The sequence below is a fragment of the Macrotis lagotis genome, chromosome 6 (genome assembly GCF_037893015.1).
Source record: "Macrotis lagotis isolate mMagLag1 chromosome 6, bilby.v1.9.chrom.fasta, whole genome shotgun sequence".
Taxonomy (NCBI): Eukaryota; Metazoa; Chordata; class Mammalia; order Peramelemorphia; family Peramelidae; genus Macrotis; species Macrotis lagotis.
Genome location: NC_133663.1, coordinates 56031669 through 56045842, shown reverse-complemented (window position 1 = coordinate 56045842; position 14174 = coordinate 56031669). Strand labels below are relative to the sequence as shown.

General features: G+C 38.5%; 1 protein-coding gene across 1 annotated transcript in view; it reads right to left on the bottom strand.

The window, feature by feature from the left end:
• Window positions 1–578: 578 nt before the first annotated feature.
• The window catches only part of DNER (delta/notch like EGF repeat containing), a 345353-nt gene continuing 331757 nt past the window's right edge, over window positions 579–14174 (bottom strand). The window contains exons 12-13 of the mRNA XM_074191208.1: window positions 11706–11952; window positions 579–1634 (exon numbers count right to left, since the gene is read on the bottom strand). Coding sequence (XP_074047309.1) covers window positions 1523–1634; window positions 11706–11952 — 359 coding nt within the window. The 3' untranslated portion in view covers window positions 579–1522. The remainder of the gene's footprint in view (window positions 1635–11705; window positions 11953–14174) is intronic.

Below are 14174 nucleotides of genomic sequence, written 5' to 3'. Positions count from 1 at the left end.
GTTTCCCCACCCCATAATTCCTTATGCTTATCTCTTGGGTCTTTCTCTCCTCCTCCTTCACAAATTAATGTTCTCACTGCAGCCTCACCTCCAGTCTCTACTAAGTGAGAATGCTATTCATGTTGTTTGCCCCAGAAGCAAAAAAGTCCTAGATAGAATGCTGCCTAGTCCTTACCCTCTTCTTTCCATCCCTAAACTTCATTAACACACAGAAAGGACTCATAGAAGACACAATGAATGATGATGGCAGATATCGGGGTAGGGATTAGAGCTGGGAATTCATTGTAGTAGGGAGATACTGGTGATGAAGCTTCTCTACATCCAATAAAAGTAGGCACCTTCTCAGAAGTTACTGATCTTAGAGAGTTGTCTAGAGCACCGAGATATTCAATGACTTGTCCAGGGTTACCTTGCCAGAATTTGTTGGGGAGGGAACTGGAACCCTAATCCTCCTGGATTCAAGACCAATTGTACTCACCTGAGTGGTTAAAACAGTTTTTTTTTCTCTTATTCATAGAGAAGCAAATCAAAGACTCCTGGTGTGTTTTCAGATAAAAGAGTCCATGGCACTACTGGTTTGATGACATTTATTTAATATCCTTTGAAATCAGCAAGAACTTGAAGAAGCACACGGCATTCAAATACAGCCACAAAAAGGGTCTTGGGGACAAATAAGATATGCAAGGAGAAACACATACTATTCAAAGAGCCGGTTCTCTCATACATTTGCAACCTCCTAAGAGCAAACAACTTAAAACATAGATTTAATTTACTCACAATAGAAAAACTTGGACAATTCAAAGGAAAATATAGGATCAACACCATCACCAAATTTGCCTTCCCAGATACTTATTGAACTTGCAGTTGGTTTGTTTGTTCTGTGAAGGTGGCCTAGCTTGAAGACTATTACCAAAACCAAACAAAATCCGACAAACATTGAACTCCAAAGTATGCTTCCACAAGATTCAATCAAATAATGCAGAAATAGGATCTCTACCCATGCACAGAATAAGGCAAAAAAGCTAATTCATTCAGGTGAGGAATAATTAATGTAACTAGTTTCTTTTTCACAACACACACATCTTAGACTTCTTTTAAGATATGGATATACTGTATTATATATCAGACTATGCTTTACATTTTTTTTTCCTAACTCTACTCAGAAAGCCGGCACTTTAATGTCAAATAGAAACTTCTTCTCCATTAGACTTATTCTGTAACAAGCACAGAAATTAATCTGGGTGTCATAATAGTGTCTACCATGAAAAGAGCACACACTATTAGAAGCCTATGGTTTAGAGAGCTGGAAGTACATTAAAATGTAGTCTATGAACTTCACAAATTCGGTTTTTAAAATATTTCTTCAAACTAAAAGCTGCAGAAAATTAGTTCTTAAATATTCTACAGAAAATTCTTGAGCAGCTAACAATTTAAATTTCTTAGGTTTTTTAACTCTTAAAAATATTTAAATTAGTGTCGTTTCTCATCTTTTTGAAAAATAATCCAAAAAAGATACAGTCGATTACAAATCTTTTGTTTTAATCAGTGTGACCAAGGGTTTGTCATCGGGACTGTAATCCTCATAAGCAATGGGAGTTGCATCATACATCGTAGGTCGGGATTTCTTTCCAAACCTGAAACACAAAAAGAAAATAGAAACCTGATTAAACAAAGACCATGCCCCTAAATTGAGAATGTACAATGATAAATAACTTCCTTATTTTTTTTTAAAGAAATGAATAGAATGCCTAAAACATTTCAGGGTCAATCAATCAATACCTTTTTGTTTTTGTTCTAATCAAGTGTGTACTATATATTGAGGCTTATACTAGTCACTGGGGATCCAAGTACAAAGAAACAATCCCAACTCACAAGCAAATTATATTTTAATTTAATTTACATACTTTTAATTTAATATACCTACATATACACATATGCATACATATATTTCCACACATATGCAAATACATATACATATGCATAATACTAATACAAAATTAGCAAGTGCACATATATACAAATCAAATATAAGGCAGTTTGGGAGGATGGGTATAGCAATGATGGGCTCAAGAAAGGTTTCATGCTGACGATGCTACATGAGTTTTATCCTAAGAGAGAGAGACTCTCTGAGATACAGCTGAGGAAGAAACACATGCCAAGAATATGGTATGATCAGTCCAAAGGCAGGGAGATGGGAAATGGGAAAGTGGATCTTTATGAATAAGAAGTAAAGAGAAGATCAATTTGGATCACAGACTGGAAAAAGGAATAACGTTCAATGAACCTGAAAAAAATAGATGGGAGTCAGATTCTGTAGAGTTTTAACAAGTCAAAAAGTAGAGTTTATCTTTTTTTCCTAGAGGCAACAGGAAGTCTCTAGAGTTGGCCAAGTAGTGGAAATCATATGGTCAGATGGGTGCTTAAGAAAAACTACTTTAGTTGGTGAATGTAGGATGAACTGGAGTGGTGAGAAACTTGAAATAGTGAGATTAATTAAGAGGATGTGGAAGTAAAATAATCTAGACAAGAAATAATGAAAGCCTTAACTAACATGGCAGCTGTGTGAGTGGAATAAAAGGACACATAAGAAAGATAGCAAAATTTGGAATTGATTGTATATGTGAGGTGAGGGAGGATGATGAGTCCAATGAAATGCCAACATTTAATTTGAGTCTCCTTGATATGTCATTGGAAAGGTACCAAAAGGTACCAAAAGAACAAAAAGGCACTGTGTATTGTGTTTGAATAAATGAAAATTTTAAAACTCATGAAGATAATAATTCTTGTACTTCACAGGGTCACAAAGACTGTTCTGAGACAAAATCGATAGGCATTCATTAAAAGTTAACTGTGGGGGGCAGAGCCAAGATGGCAGAGTGAAAGCAGCATTTCCCAGAAATGCCTTCCCCCCAAAACTCTGAAAGCCAACAAATTATGACTCTAGATAAAATTTAGAGGGGCAGAAACCACAAAAAGACTGAGTGATACATTTTCCCAATCCAAGATAACTTAGAAGTTCCACAGGAAAGGTGTGTTTCACCAGGACTGGGGGGTTGGAAAAAAGCCCTGGCTGCAGTGCAGCCCAGCCCAGCCCAGGGATCACTGGCAACAGCTTGAAGGGGCCATGAGAGAACTCTTCTACACCAGAATGTGTGCGGAGTGAGGAGCACCAGCAGGAGAACATGCAGTGAGAATCAGGGGAAACCAGCCTGTACCTCCAGAGCACAGCTCACAGACGGTAAGGGGGTCAGGGGAGACAGCAGAAATCTCTCTGCTCTCCCTGGAGCTGGACTCTGTTGTTTGCCCACACTCAGATCCAGGTTGCACTTTGGCCTTCCATACTAAGATAGCAGGGCTCCTCACAGTTCCAGGGCAGAGGGGAGTACCTGTGGTCATCTACATATCAAAGCACAGGCAAGAGAGCATAAAACTTAGGAGGAACAAATGTCCCAGTGGGGTGTCCCCAAAAAATCCCAAAATGGGTGATCCAATAATACTCAAAAGCTCATGAAGCACTCCAAAACCAGGCACAGGCTGGAGAAATAAGTACAGAAAAAAAATTGAAAAAATTTTTGTCTATGATCCCAAGAATCCTCCTCAATTTGAAAATGAAGAAGTACAAGCTCCTGCATCTAAAGACTCCATGAAAAACATAAGTTGGGCTCAGGCTATGACAGAGCTCAAAAAAAAGATTTTGAAAATCATGTAAGGGACATAGAAGAACAATTGGGAAAAGAAATGAGAGAGATGCAGGAAAAACATGAAAAAAAAGTCAGCAGCTTAGTCAGGGAGATCCAAAACATGCTGAAGAAAATAATATGTTGAAAACCAGCATAGGCCAAATGGATAAAACAGTTCAAAAAGGTACTGAGGAGAAAAATGCTTTAAAAAAGCAGGATTGGCCAGATGGAAAAGGAGATAAGAAAGCTCTCTGAGGAAAACAAATCCTTCAGATATAGAATGGAGCTAAAGGAAACTGATGATTTTACAAGAAGTCAAGACACAATACTTCAACACCAAAAGAATGAAAAATTAGAAGAAAATGTGAAACATCTCATTGAAAAAACAGCTGATCTAGCAAACAGATTCAGGAAAGGTAATTTAGAAATTATTGAGATACCTGAAAGCCATGATCAGGAAAAGAACCTTGACCTCTTTAAAGAAATCCTACAAGAAAATTGCCCTGGTAGTCTAGAAACAGAGGGCAAAATAGAAATTAAGAGAATCCACCAATCTCCCCCAGAAGGAGATTCAAAAAAGCCAGCCCCCAGAAATATTATATCCAAGTTCCAGAACTCTCAAGTCAAAGGGAAAATATTACAGTCAGAAGGACACAACTCAAATATCGTGGAGCTGCCGTCAGGATCACAGAGAATTTAGCAAGCATCTACATTAAGGGCTTGCAGGACTTATAATATTCCAATAATATTCCAGAAGGCAAAAGAGCCTGGAATGCAACTGAGAATCAACTATCCAGCAAAACTGAACATCCTATTCCAGGGAAAAAGATGGACTTTTAGTGAACCAGTGGAATTTCAAATGTTCCTGTTGAAATGACCAGAGCTGAACAGAAAGTTTGACCTTCAAATATAGGACTCAAGTGAAGCATAGAGAGTGGAGGAGAAGGGTAAAATATGAGGGACTTAATGATGATGAACTACATGTAGTCCTGCATAGAAAAATGATGCTGATGATACTCATATGAAACTTCTCATTTGATAGGAGCTTTTTTATAAATGAAGCACAGGACAAAGCTGAGTTTGAAGATATAATATCTTTTAAGGGTGGAGTCAATGGCTAAAAGGGAAATGCACTAGGAGTAAAGGAAAGGAGAGGTGCAATAGACTAAGATATTTTGTATAAAAGATTTTTTTTCTTACAATGAGCTTTTGCAATGATATGGAAGGGGGAAAGGGGAGGAAGAATGAAGGAACCTTCACTCTCATCAGAAATGGCTCAGAGAGGAAACAGTATACACACTCAATAAGGTATAGATATCTACAGTAAAAAAGGAGAGAAGGGGGACAAGGGGAAGGGATGGATGTGGGTGACAGAGGAGAGGGTAGATCATAGGAGAGAATAGTCAGATATAACACATTTTCTTTATAACTTCTTTCAAGGCACTAGGATTGGGTGACCTGTCTGGAACCACAGGGCTGGGTGGTTGCTGAGTTTCAGGGGTGGTATGTAGGCTCAGGGCTTCTTGGCCCCAGGGCCAGTGATCAGTCTGCTGTGCTGCTCAGCTACCCTACAGAACATTTTAGAAGAGGGACAGAGTGAAAGGAGAAAGAAAATATAATATATGGTAGTGGGGAGGAATGGATGGAGAGAATTACAATCAGCAACAGAAGCAGAGCGAAATATAAAAGTAACTTTTATGATGTACTTATCATAAAGAATGTGATCCACCCGAGACAGAATTGATGGTATCAGAACACAGAATGAAACATTTTTTTCTCTTTCCTTTACTTTATTTCTCATTAGGGTCTATATTTCTGGGGGGGGGGGGAAGGGGGTATTATGTTTACTCTTAAACAAGAATATTTTAGTAATGTATAAAAAATTCACTTATACAAAAATATTCATAGCAGCTCTGTTTATGGTGGCAAAGAATTGGAAATTAATGTAAATGGCCTTCAATTGGTAAATGGCTTAACAAAATGTGGTATAAGTATGTGATGGAACCCCATTGTTCTATTAGAAGTCAGAAGGGATGGGAATTCGGGAAAGCCCGGAAAGATTTGCATGGACTGTTGCTGAACGAAATGAGCCGAACCAGAGGAACATTGTGCATCCTAGCAGCAATATGGGAGTGATGACCAACCTTGATGGACTTGCTCATTCCATTAGGGCAACAATCAGGCACAATATTTTATTTTTCTTCTTTAAGGATATGATTTCTCTCTCATCACATTCAACTTGGATCAATGTATACCCTGGAAACACTGTAAAGACTAACAGAATGCCTTCTGTGGGGGGTGGGGGGAGGGAAGCAAGAGTGGGGAGAAAAGTGTAAAAAATTCAAAATAAAAAAAGAAACGATACATAAAAATGAATTAAAAAAGTTAACTATATGCCAGTCACTATACTATAAAAGTATGGGGTAGTAGTATAATTATACAAAGACTAGATATTTTCTTTCAAGAGGAAATGTAATCCTGTGGGGAGGGGAAAACACAGTAAGAGGATCTCAGTTCAAATCCTATCTCTGAGGCTTCCTAACAGTGTGTCTTTGAATAAGTCACTCCTTTTCCTCTTGGCCTGTTTCCTCAAAAATCCCAAAAAGAATGGGTTGTACCACGATGACCTTCCAGTTCCCTTCTATCTCTGGATCAAGGTCTAGATACATGATTCTCTGCAATAAAAAGCATATTTTTGTAAAGGATCTATTCTATTCCCAGATGATAGGATCCTGAAATTTCATACCTACAAGAAACCCTAGAACAAGCAATGTCAGACCTAGAAGGAAATACCTTCCAGTTCACCTAACCCAGTGTAATCATTTTTCATCTGAAGAAATGGGCCCAGAAATGGTAAGCTACTGCTTCAAGATGACATTTCCTCTTTTTCCATTCAAGACTCTGTTCAGATACTATATGCTTTTCTGGATGCCTCTAGTTCTTAATGATCTTTTCCTCCTAAAATTATTTTATATTTATTTAAACTATGAGCTGTATCCCCTACCCCAACCTCAGTAGAATTGAAAATCTCCTAGAGTGTCAAGGTCTTGTTTTGGTTTTCTCTTTGAATCCCCTTCATTGATTAACACCGTGGACACCACAGTCAATTAATAAATGTTTGTTGGATTGAATTAAGATTGAGAGCCCAAACTCATGTAGCTTTTGTATTAATTATTTGCAAAGCTTTCAGACATGGCATGGCAGATTTTGAGAAAGCTCATATTGATTTCTCTGTACTTTATTAAGCTCCATAAATATTGAGAGAAATTAGTTTATTTTCTATACACTTACAATTTTTCATTTTACATTCACTGCAATGACTTAAAACCCCAATTTAAAAAATTAATTAACTTCTCTTTTACAACCTTAATGCCAGTTGACATGTCCAAGTAAAAATTATGAAAACTCTTATTTTAATTTTTTGAAGATATTTCCAAAAATCAGGTTGTTCAGAAATGTAATGAATTTATTCACTATGGACCAATTCTGCCTCTGTTTCTTGCCCTGTTTCTTTCTAGAGTGCTGGCATCATTCAGAACTTCAACTTTTTGATGATGGGGAAAGAGAATTTCATGCTTTCATAGAATCCTGTAATCTCAGAATGGGAAATCCCTCAGAGGTCAGCCAGCTGAACCCCCCACCCCCCACCTTGAACAACATTTTTGAAAACTATTTTCCTTTAGAAATACTCATTGATGACATATGTCAATTCATTCCAGATGGTTCATCTCCAGGAGGTAGAAAGCATGATGCCAGATAGTTACCAACCAAAATAAAGGTCTTAGGAATTAGCAAGATAGCATTGGAGTGAGCAAACTGGAGCTATTTTCATGAAACTCAAGAATATCCAAAAATAATTTTTAGAGCTTTTTAAAATATAAGAAACTGAACCACTCACTGCCAGAGAAGTATTACATTAGCAGATAAGTGAATCTGACTCTATTTTGATTTAGTCATCCAGACTGAACGATAAATCAATAATCTAAATAGCAGGGGAAAATTTTAAATTGGACTTTATGTATTCTCTCACTTTGAGGAATCCCAGAGTATATTTAAGATGTAGAAGGTATTTTTGTTGTCGTTCCTACTCTTTGTGTCCAGCCCTTTAGGACCTCATTTGGGGTTTTCTTGCAATGATAATAGAGTGGTTTGCCATTTCCTTTTCCAGCTCATTTTACAGATGAGGAAACTGCGGCAAACAGCGTGAAGTGACTTCTTCAGGATCACATAGTTAATGAGTGTTGGAGGCCAGATTTGAACTCAAGAAGATGTCTTTCTGACTCTAAGCCCAGGGTTTTATCTATTATACTACTGAGTTGCCACCAAAAAAGTATTGAGTTTTTCAACCCTCGCTTATTAGGGGTTTTTTTCTATATTCATAAGACATAAACATGCACCCAAGCCTTTCTAGAACCTTGCAAAGTATCCCAACATGTGGCTCACATTTAGAAAGATGATGCTCAGTTTTATAAAGCACTTTCCTTGGAACAACCCTGTGGGATAGGTAGTGTATTATTATCTCCATTTTATAGCTGAGGAAAATGAAGGCCATAGAGATTAAATTTTCTCAACTGTGAAATGGTGATAATGATAGTACTTACTTCCAAGGATTATTGTGAGGATAAAATTAAATATTTCTAAAGCACTTACTCTAGTATATTCGTTATTTATATTTATATTATTGTTATTAATATTATGTGTTCTGACTGAAATCCCACACATATGGAAATATGAAATCACCTCTTTAATTTTCTTTCTTGTTTCTTAAACAAATTGAAAGAATGAATGTGTCTTTATTCAGTCCAAGGGTTCTTCACATCTGTTGGGTTTTGGACTACTTTGATAATCTGATATAGCCTAAATATTCATTCTCATAATAATGTTTTTAAATTCATAGAACATGTAGGGTCACAAAGGAAACTAATTATATTGCATAATACAATTAGCTAATTTTTAAAAGTACCCAGGATAATGACCCCTGATTTAATTGTGAAAGTTTATTTGCTGGGGGGGATTAATTGTTGTAAATTCACCCTCTCCACTAGGGAAACAGCCCTCAAAATGTACCATGACATCAACAAGTCATGACATTATCTTCATGGATATGTGCCTCCTCATCTCCTAAATTTCAAGTCCTTTGAACCAGTGGGTCAAAATCCAGGCAGTAAACATCAAAGTGAATTCTCTAACTTGTCAATTAAAACCTAGCCCAAACAGTTTCTCAATATCTGCCACTTTCCATGAAATCCTAGGTAAGTCAATTTGTTTCCCTGGGCCCTTGTTTCTTCAATCTGGAGAAAGAAGCATTTAGAATAGATCATCTCTCTGGAACATTCTTGCTCTAAATACTATTATTTAATTAAGCTATTGCTACCAAAGTCTTATTGTTTATCTTCGGATCTGTCATAAACTTCAAAGCAAAGAAAAAAAGGAATAGGAAGAGAAAGGAGGAAAAAAGAAAGGGAAAAGAAAAGGAAAAAATGATAGTAGAGGGAGAAAGGAGATAAAAGGGAAGGAGATAGAAGAGGGAAGCAAAGGAAAGAGCGGAGAGGGAAAGAAGAAACAGAGGAAGGAAGAAAAGTGGAAAGAATGAGAGAAGAGAGGAAAGGAAATAACAGAAGAGAAAAGAGGGAAAGAGAGAATGAGAGAGAAGAGAAAATAAGAGAAGAAGAAAGAGGAAAGGGAAAGAAGAGATAGGGGAAGGAAGAAAAGAAGAAAGAATGAGAGAGGAGAGAAAATGAGAGAAGAGAAGAGAGGGAAAGAAGAGATAGGGGAATGAAGAAAAGGGGAAAGAATATAAAAGGAGAGTAAATAAGAGAAGAAAGAGGAGAGGGAAAGAAGAGATAGGGAAAGGAAGAAGAGAGAAGGAGAGAGGAGAGGAAATAAGAGCAGAAGAAAGAAAGGAGAGGAAAAGAAGCTAGAGAGGGGAAAGAAGAGAAGAGAAAGGAGGAAAGAGAAATCAAGAAGAGGAAGAAGAAAGGAAGGGAAGAGGAGGGGAAACCCAACTCAAACTATCCCAACTCATACATCCCAGCAAAAAAAAAAAATGGAAACTAGATTGACTGGCAGTTAGGTGGGCAAATGTGAGTTTAAGTGTGGTTTGTTGGTGACCTGTCTAGAAGTCATCATCTAAGGTAGAATGGACATTGACATCCTGGGTGTTGACATCATGGTTGCCAGTCTTCCTTCATCTCTAATAAACATGTTTAAAGAATGTCTTTGGCTCTGATGAGTAAGACACTATCTATGCTTTTTTGTTTTATGTTCTGCCTCACTGCTGAAATACTCCCATCAATCTGATCTCAATGTGACCTAAAGGCAAAAAACTGGAGATAGAGGTCTTTCAATTGGGATTTTGTATTGAAAGAGATTGAAGTCAAGATGGTTTTATATGGTTTTCTTGACAGAAAGAAGAAAGACAAAAGCCAAAGGTCCCCAGAACCAATGGGTCAGAGGCCCAGGCAGGGTTCACTTGGTGAAAAATCCATCATACTATTGAGGAAATTACTAGAAATCAGATGGTCCTCAGCTCCAGGTATTCTGGAAGATATTGTCTTCAATTCAATTGTTTTGTTTTAGTCATTTGGTTCATATGAGAAGTTGCCTTTTCATCATTTTGTTGCAAATGGTTTTGATTTTTTAAAAATCAGTCCCAGATTTCTACCCTGCTACATTCTGCTTCCTCCCCTACCAACAGTATCCAAGTGAAAACAGACTTCAATGAGCTATCGACTAGGCGCTGTTGCAGGTTCAGCCCTCAGGAGCTCATCATAAATATACATATATCTTCAAAGCCCATGACAACTGCTTTGGGGATTAAAAATAAGGGCTGCTGACTCCTTCCTTTGGAGTCCTCAGAGGTCCTAGGACACACCCTTCGTGGTGGGATGGCAGCTGAGACTTTTGCCAGAATATTCATTCAATCCTCACACTATTGCCAGAATATTCATTTCTGCAGTCACCATGAGACATACTAAAGGAATGAGGGGACACCACACTTACTCTGACATAAACTAAGTCCCTCCAGCTATATGGAGAGGAGCCAGAGAAGCTTCCTAGCTCATAGTAAGTGTTGATTAAATGGTGATGAATTCTTAAAAAAAATTGACATGTATCTGTATAGTTTATTTCTGAATGTCTAATCAAGTGAGAGAGTGAGCAAGAAAGCTGAACTTGAGTCAGGAATACTTGAGTTCAGATTCTGTCTTTACTTTAACAAATGCTAGCTATGTGACCATGGACAAGTCCCTTCACCTCTTCATGTCTCCAGGAAGTTCTCTAAGACATTATAAGCTAGAGGGGACTCATTGAGCTTCAGTAGTGCAGTTAGAGTTAAGATCCCCCTTCTTAAGTTTATCACCTTGATGAAATCACAGAGCCAGACTTGCTCCCTCCTATTGGCTCCCCACTAAAATGGAGAGATCTTAATAGTATTTTCTTTATAAGAGCACCTAGGTGGTACCACGGAGTACAGAACACTAGGTCTAGAAGTTGACTCATCTTCCTGAGTTCAAATCTCACTTCAGATACTTCCTACCTGTGTGACCCTGGGAAAGTCACTTAACCCAATTAGTCTCTGTTTCCTCATCTGTAAAAGAAGCTGGAGAAGGAAGTGACAAACTACTCCAGTATTTGTGCCAGGAAAACCTCAAATGGGATTATGAAGAGTTGGACACAGCTGAAATGTCTGAGCAGCAGCAACAACAAAAACTTTGACCTAATATTACACTAAGGATTTTTAAAAATTTATTATACAATTTATTTATACAGCCCCATGGCATCTGAGCTCTGGGACTGAGAGGGAACTCAGAGACCATCTAGTCTAAATTCCTCACTTTACAAATGGGGAAACTGAGACCCAGAAAGTTAAGGGATTTACCAAGTCCCATAGGTAGTAAACATCAGATTTGAAACTTGAACCCAAATCCTCTGATTTCACAGGTCACCGTCTTTCCCCAGTACCCTGCTGCTGCCTCCTCTGACTGCCCTAGGTGTATAAACCACTCCCCTTTCCTGCCCACCCACCTGGCATGGCGGATGGAGGCAATGGCACTACTGAATTCACTGTCGATGCTCCTGCAGTTGTAAAACTCCTCATAGGCCGGCCTGGCAGAGCCCTGGTATTCAATCCGGCTGATACGACAGATCCCCACAATGAGGATGATCAGCATGAGGACAAAGGCCACACAGAGTGCTCCAATAATGATGTAGAGTGAGTGGCGCGGCATGTTGCTCAGGCTCTCTGCCATGGGTCCAGATCTCCACTGGATATCTGTGAATATAAGTAAGCAAACAGAGAGTAGAATGTTACTGGGAGCCCTTAGATGTTTTATTTCCATTCTCTCTTAACTCTGATACCTTCAAACTTTGAGGTATGCAGATGAGATTTCAAACCTTGGCCAGGAGAAGCAATAAGCATCCAGGCACTACGCTAAGCACTTTACAGATATTATCTCATATGATCCTCACAACACCATAAGATAGGTACTTCTATTATCCCCATTTCATAGTTGAGGAAACTGAGACAAAGATTAAGAGATTTTTTCAAGGTCATATAGCTCGTAAGCATCTGAGACTAGACTTCAACTCAGATCTTCCTAACTCCAGGCCCAGTACCCTATTTACTGAACCATTCAGTTACCTCATTACTATTCAGTATATTATTACAGCAAGCAAAAATTAGACCTCATTATTTTTGTATGTTCTATTTTAAGAATAACAACCTATACTAACAGGACTTTTATGTACAACAAGACGGTATCATTTCTAGACTAGGCATGGGGCAGAAGGTTACAAAAAGTGAAAAGGCTTCCAGGTAACTTAAAGAATTATAGCACATAGGGACTCAACAGTCATTTATACAACTTCTTTTTTGTTTGTTTGTTTTTTGCTTTTGCAAGATTATGGAATTAAGTGACTTGACCAAGGCCACACAGCTAGGTAATTATCAAGTGTCTGAAGCTGGATTTGAACTCAGGTCCTCCTGACTCCAGGGCTGGTGCTCTATCCACTGTGCCACCCAGCTGCCCAGGTAAAGCAACTGAAGTCCAGGGGAAACACATCGCATTAGAGAGAGGAGATCTGGAGACCTTAGACAAAGTCAGGGGAGACTTACAAACAATCATTATCTATTGGTGTGAGACCCTGAGTGTGGAAACCTGTGAACTTTTGCCTGAATGCCTGTAAGACCCTGAATGTCGAAAGCTATGAACTTTTGGCTAAATTCTGCTCCTAAGTCTCTGCTTGGTCAGTTTGCTGCCTGATCAGCTCCTGGAGATTCTGCCGGGCCAGCTCTTGGACCATGCAACAGGGGGGCTTCTCCAAGGACGTGCATCCAATAAGAACATGCCGCACCATCTCAAGACAATCAGCAGGCAGATGCTTGGAAATCCCCCACTGAACCATATATAAGGTCTCCTCACTTTACTCGGGGTTCCAGGATCCTAGCCCTGTCCTAGGACGGAACCCTAGCTTGAGCTAGTTTAATAAACCCTTGCTATTGCATCTCCATCGTGTTGAGTGCCTCTGTTCCGTAATTGGGGACTTTTCTCGGACCTTAACATTGGAAAATAGGATTTATGAGAACTTAAAATGAGTTAGGAAGGATACGTTAGGGGTCAAACACCAAATGGCACAATAAAAGAGCATTACTGATGCAACCACAATGTTCTTTTTCCTCTCACTTTATACAGCTTCCCCTTTATTTTTCTCTTTTGGTACCATCTTTTTACACCATGACTTCTATCAACTAGAAATAGACATTGATAATGGATGGGAGTTTTCCTGTTTCTCTGCTTTCAAAATCCTCACCATGTTGTCCATTACCTGTGGCATCTGTGGCCCCCATTCCCATCCAGTCCACTCAGCATCTATCAAATGTCTACTATGTGTAAGGCAATATGGTAGGAACTGGAGATACAAATTAAAAAAACTGACCATGCCCTCAATGATCCTTCATTCTCTTAAAGCAGTTGGGAAAATATTCCCATTGTAGACCGAAGACATCACTTCTATAATATCTATTTACAGAGAACAGAGGCCTATCATATGGAAAATGGTACCAGCTATGCTCCATGCCCTCTGGAAAATGACAAGGAAGGTAAAAAACTTTAAATTTCAAGAGAGGTCTGGCTGGATGGAGGAGAAAATGTCTCAACTCCAAACACTGTGTAGAAAAATTTACTCTAGAGTGTGATTATTGTCAGACACAGAAAGAAACTACCAAGAGAAGTTGAAGACCCTCTTTTCCTAGAGAACTAACCAGGAAAGTGAGTAACTACCACCTGTCTTGAGTGAATTGGATACCATCTGACCAAGAAGAAGGGAAATAAACTAGGTCTGTTCTGAGGTCTGTTGTGAGGTCTGTTCCAAATTATTTTATTAGTGATTTTTAAAAAATTCTCACATGCAATGCTGCTTTAAAATGAAATATTACTGATGAATGTACAGCCTTCTACCTTACAAAGCTTATTCTCTATATTGGGGGGTGGGGTT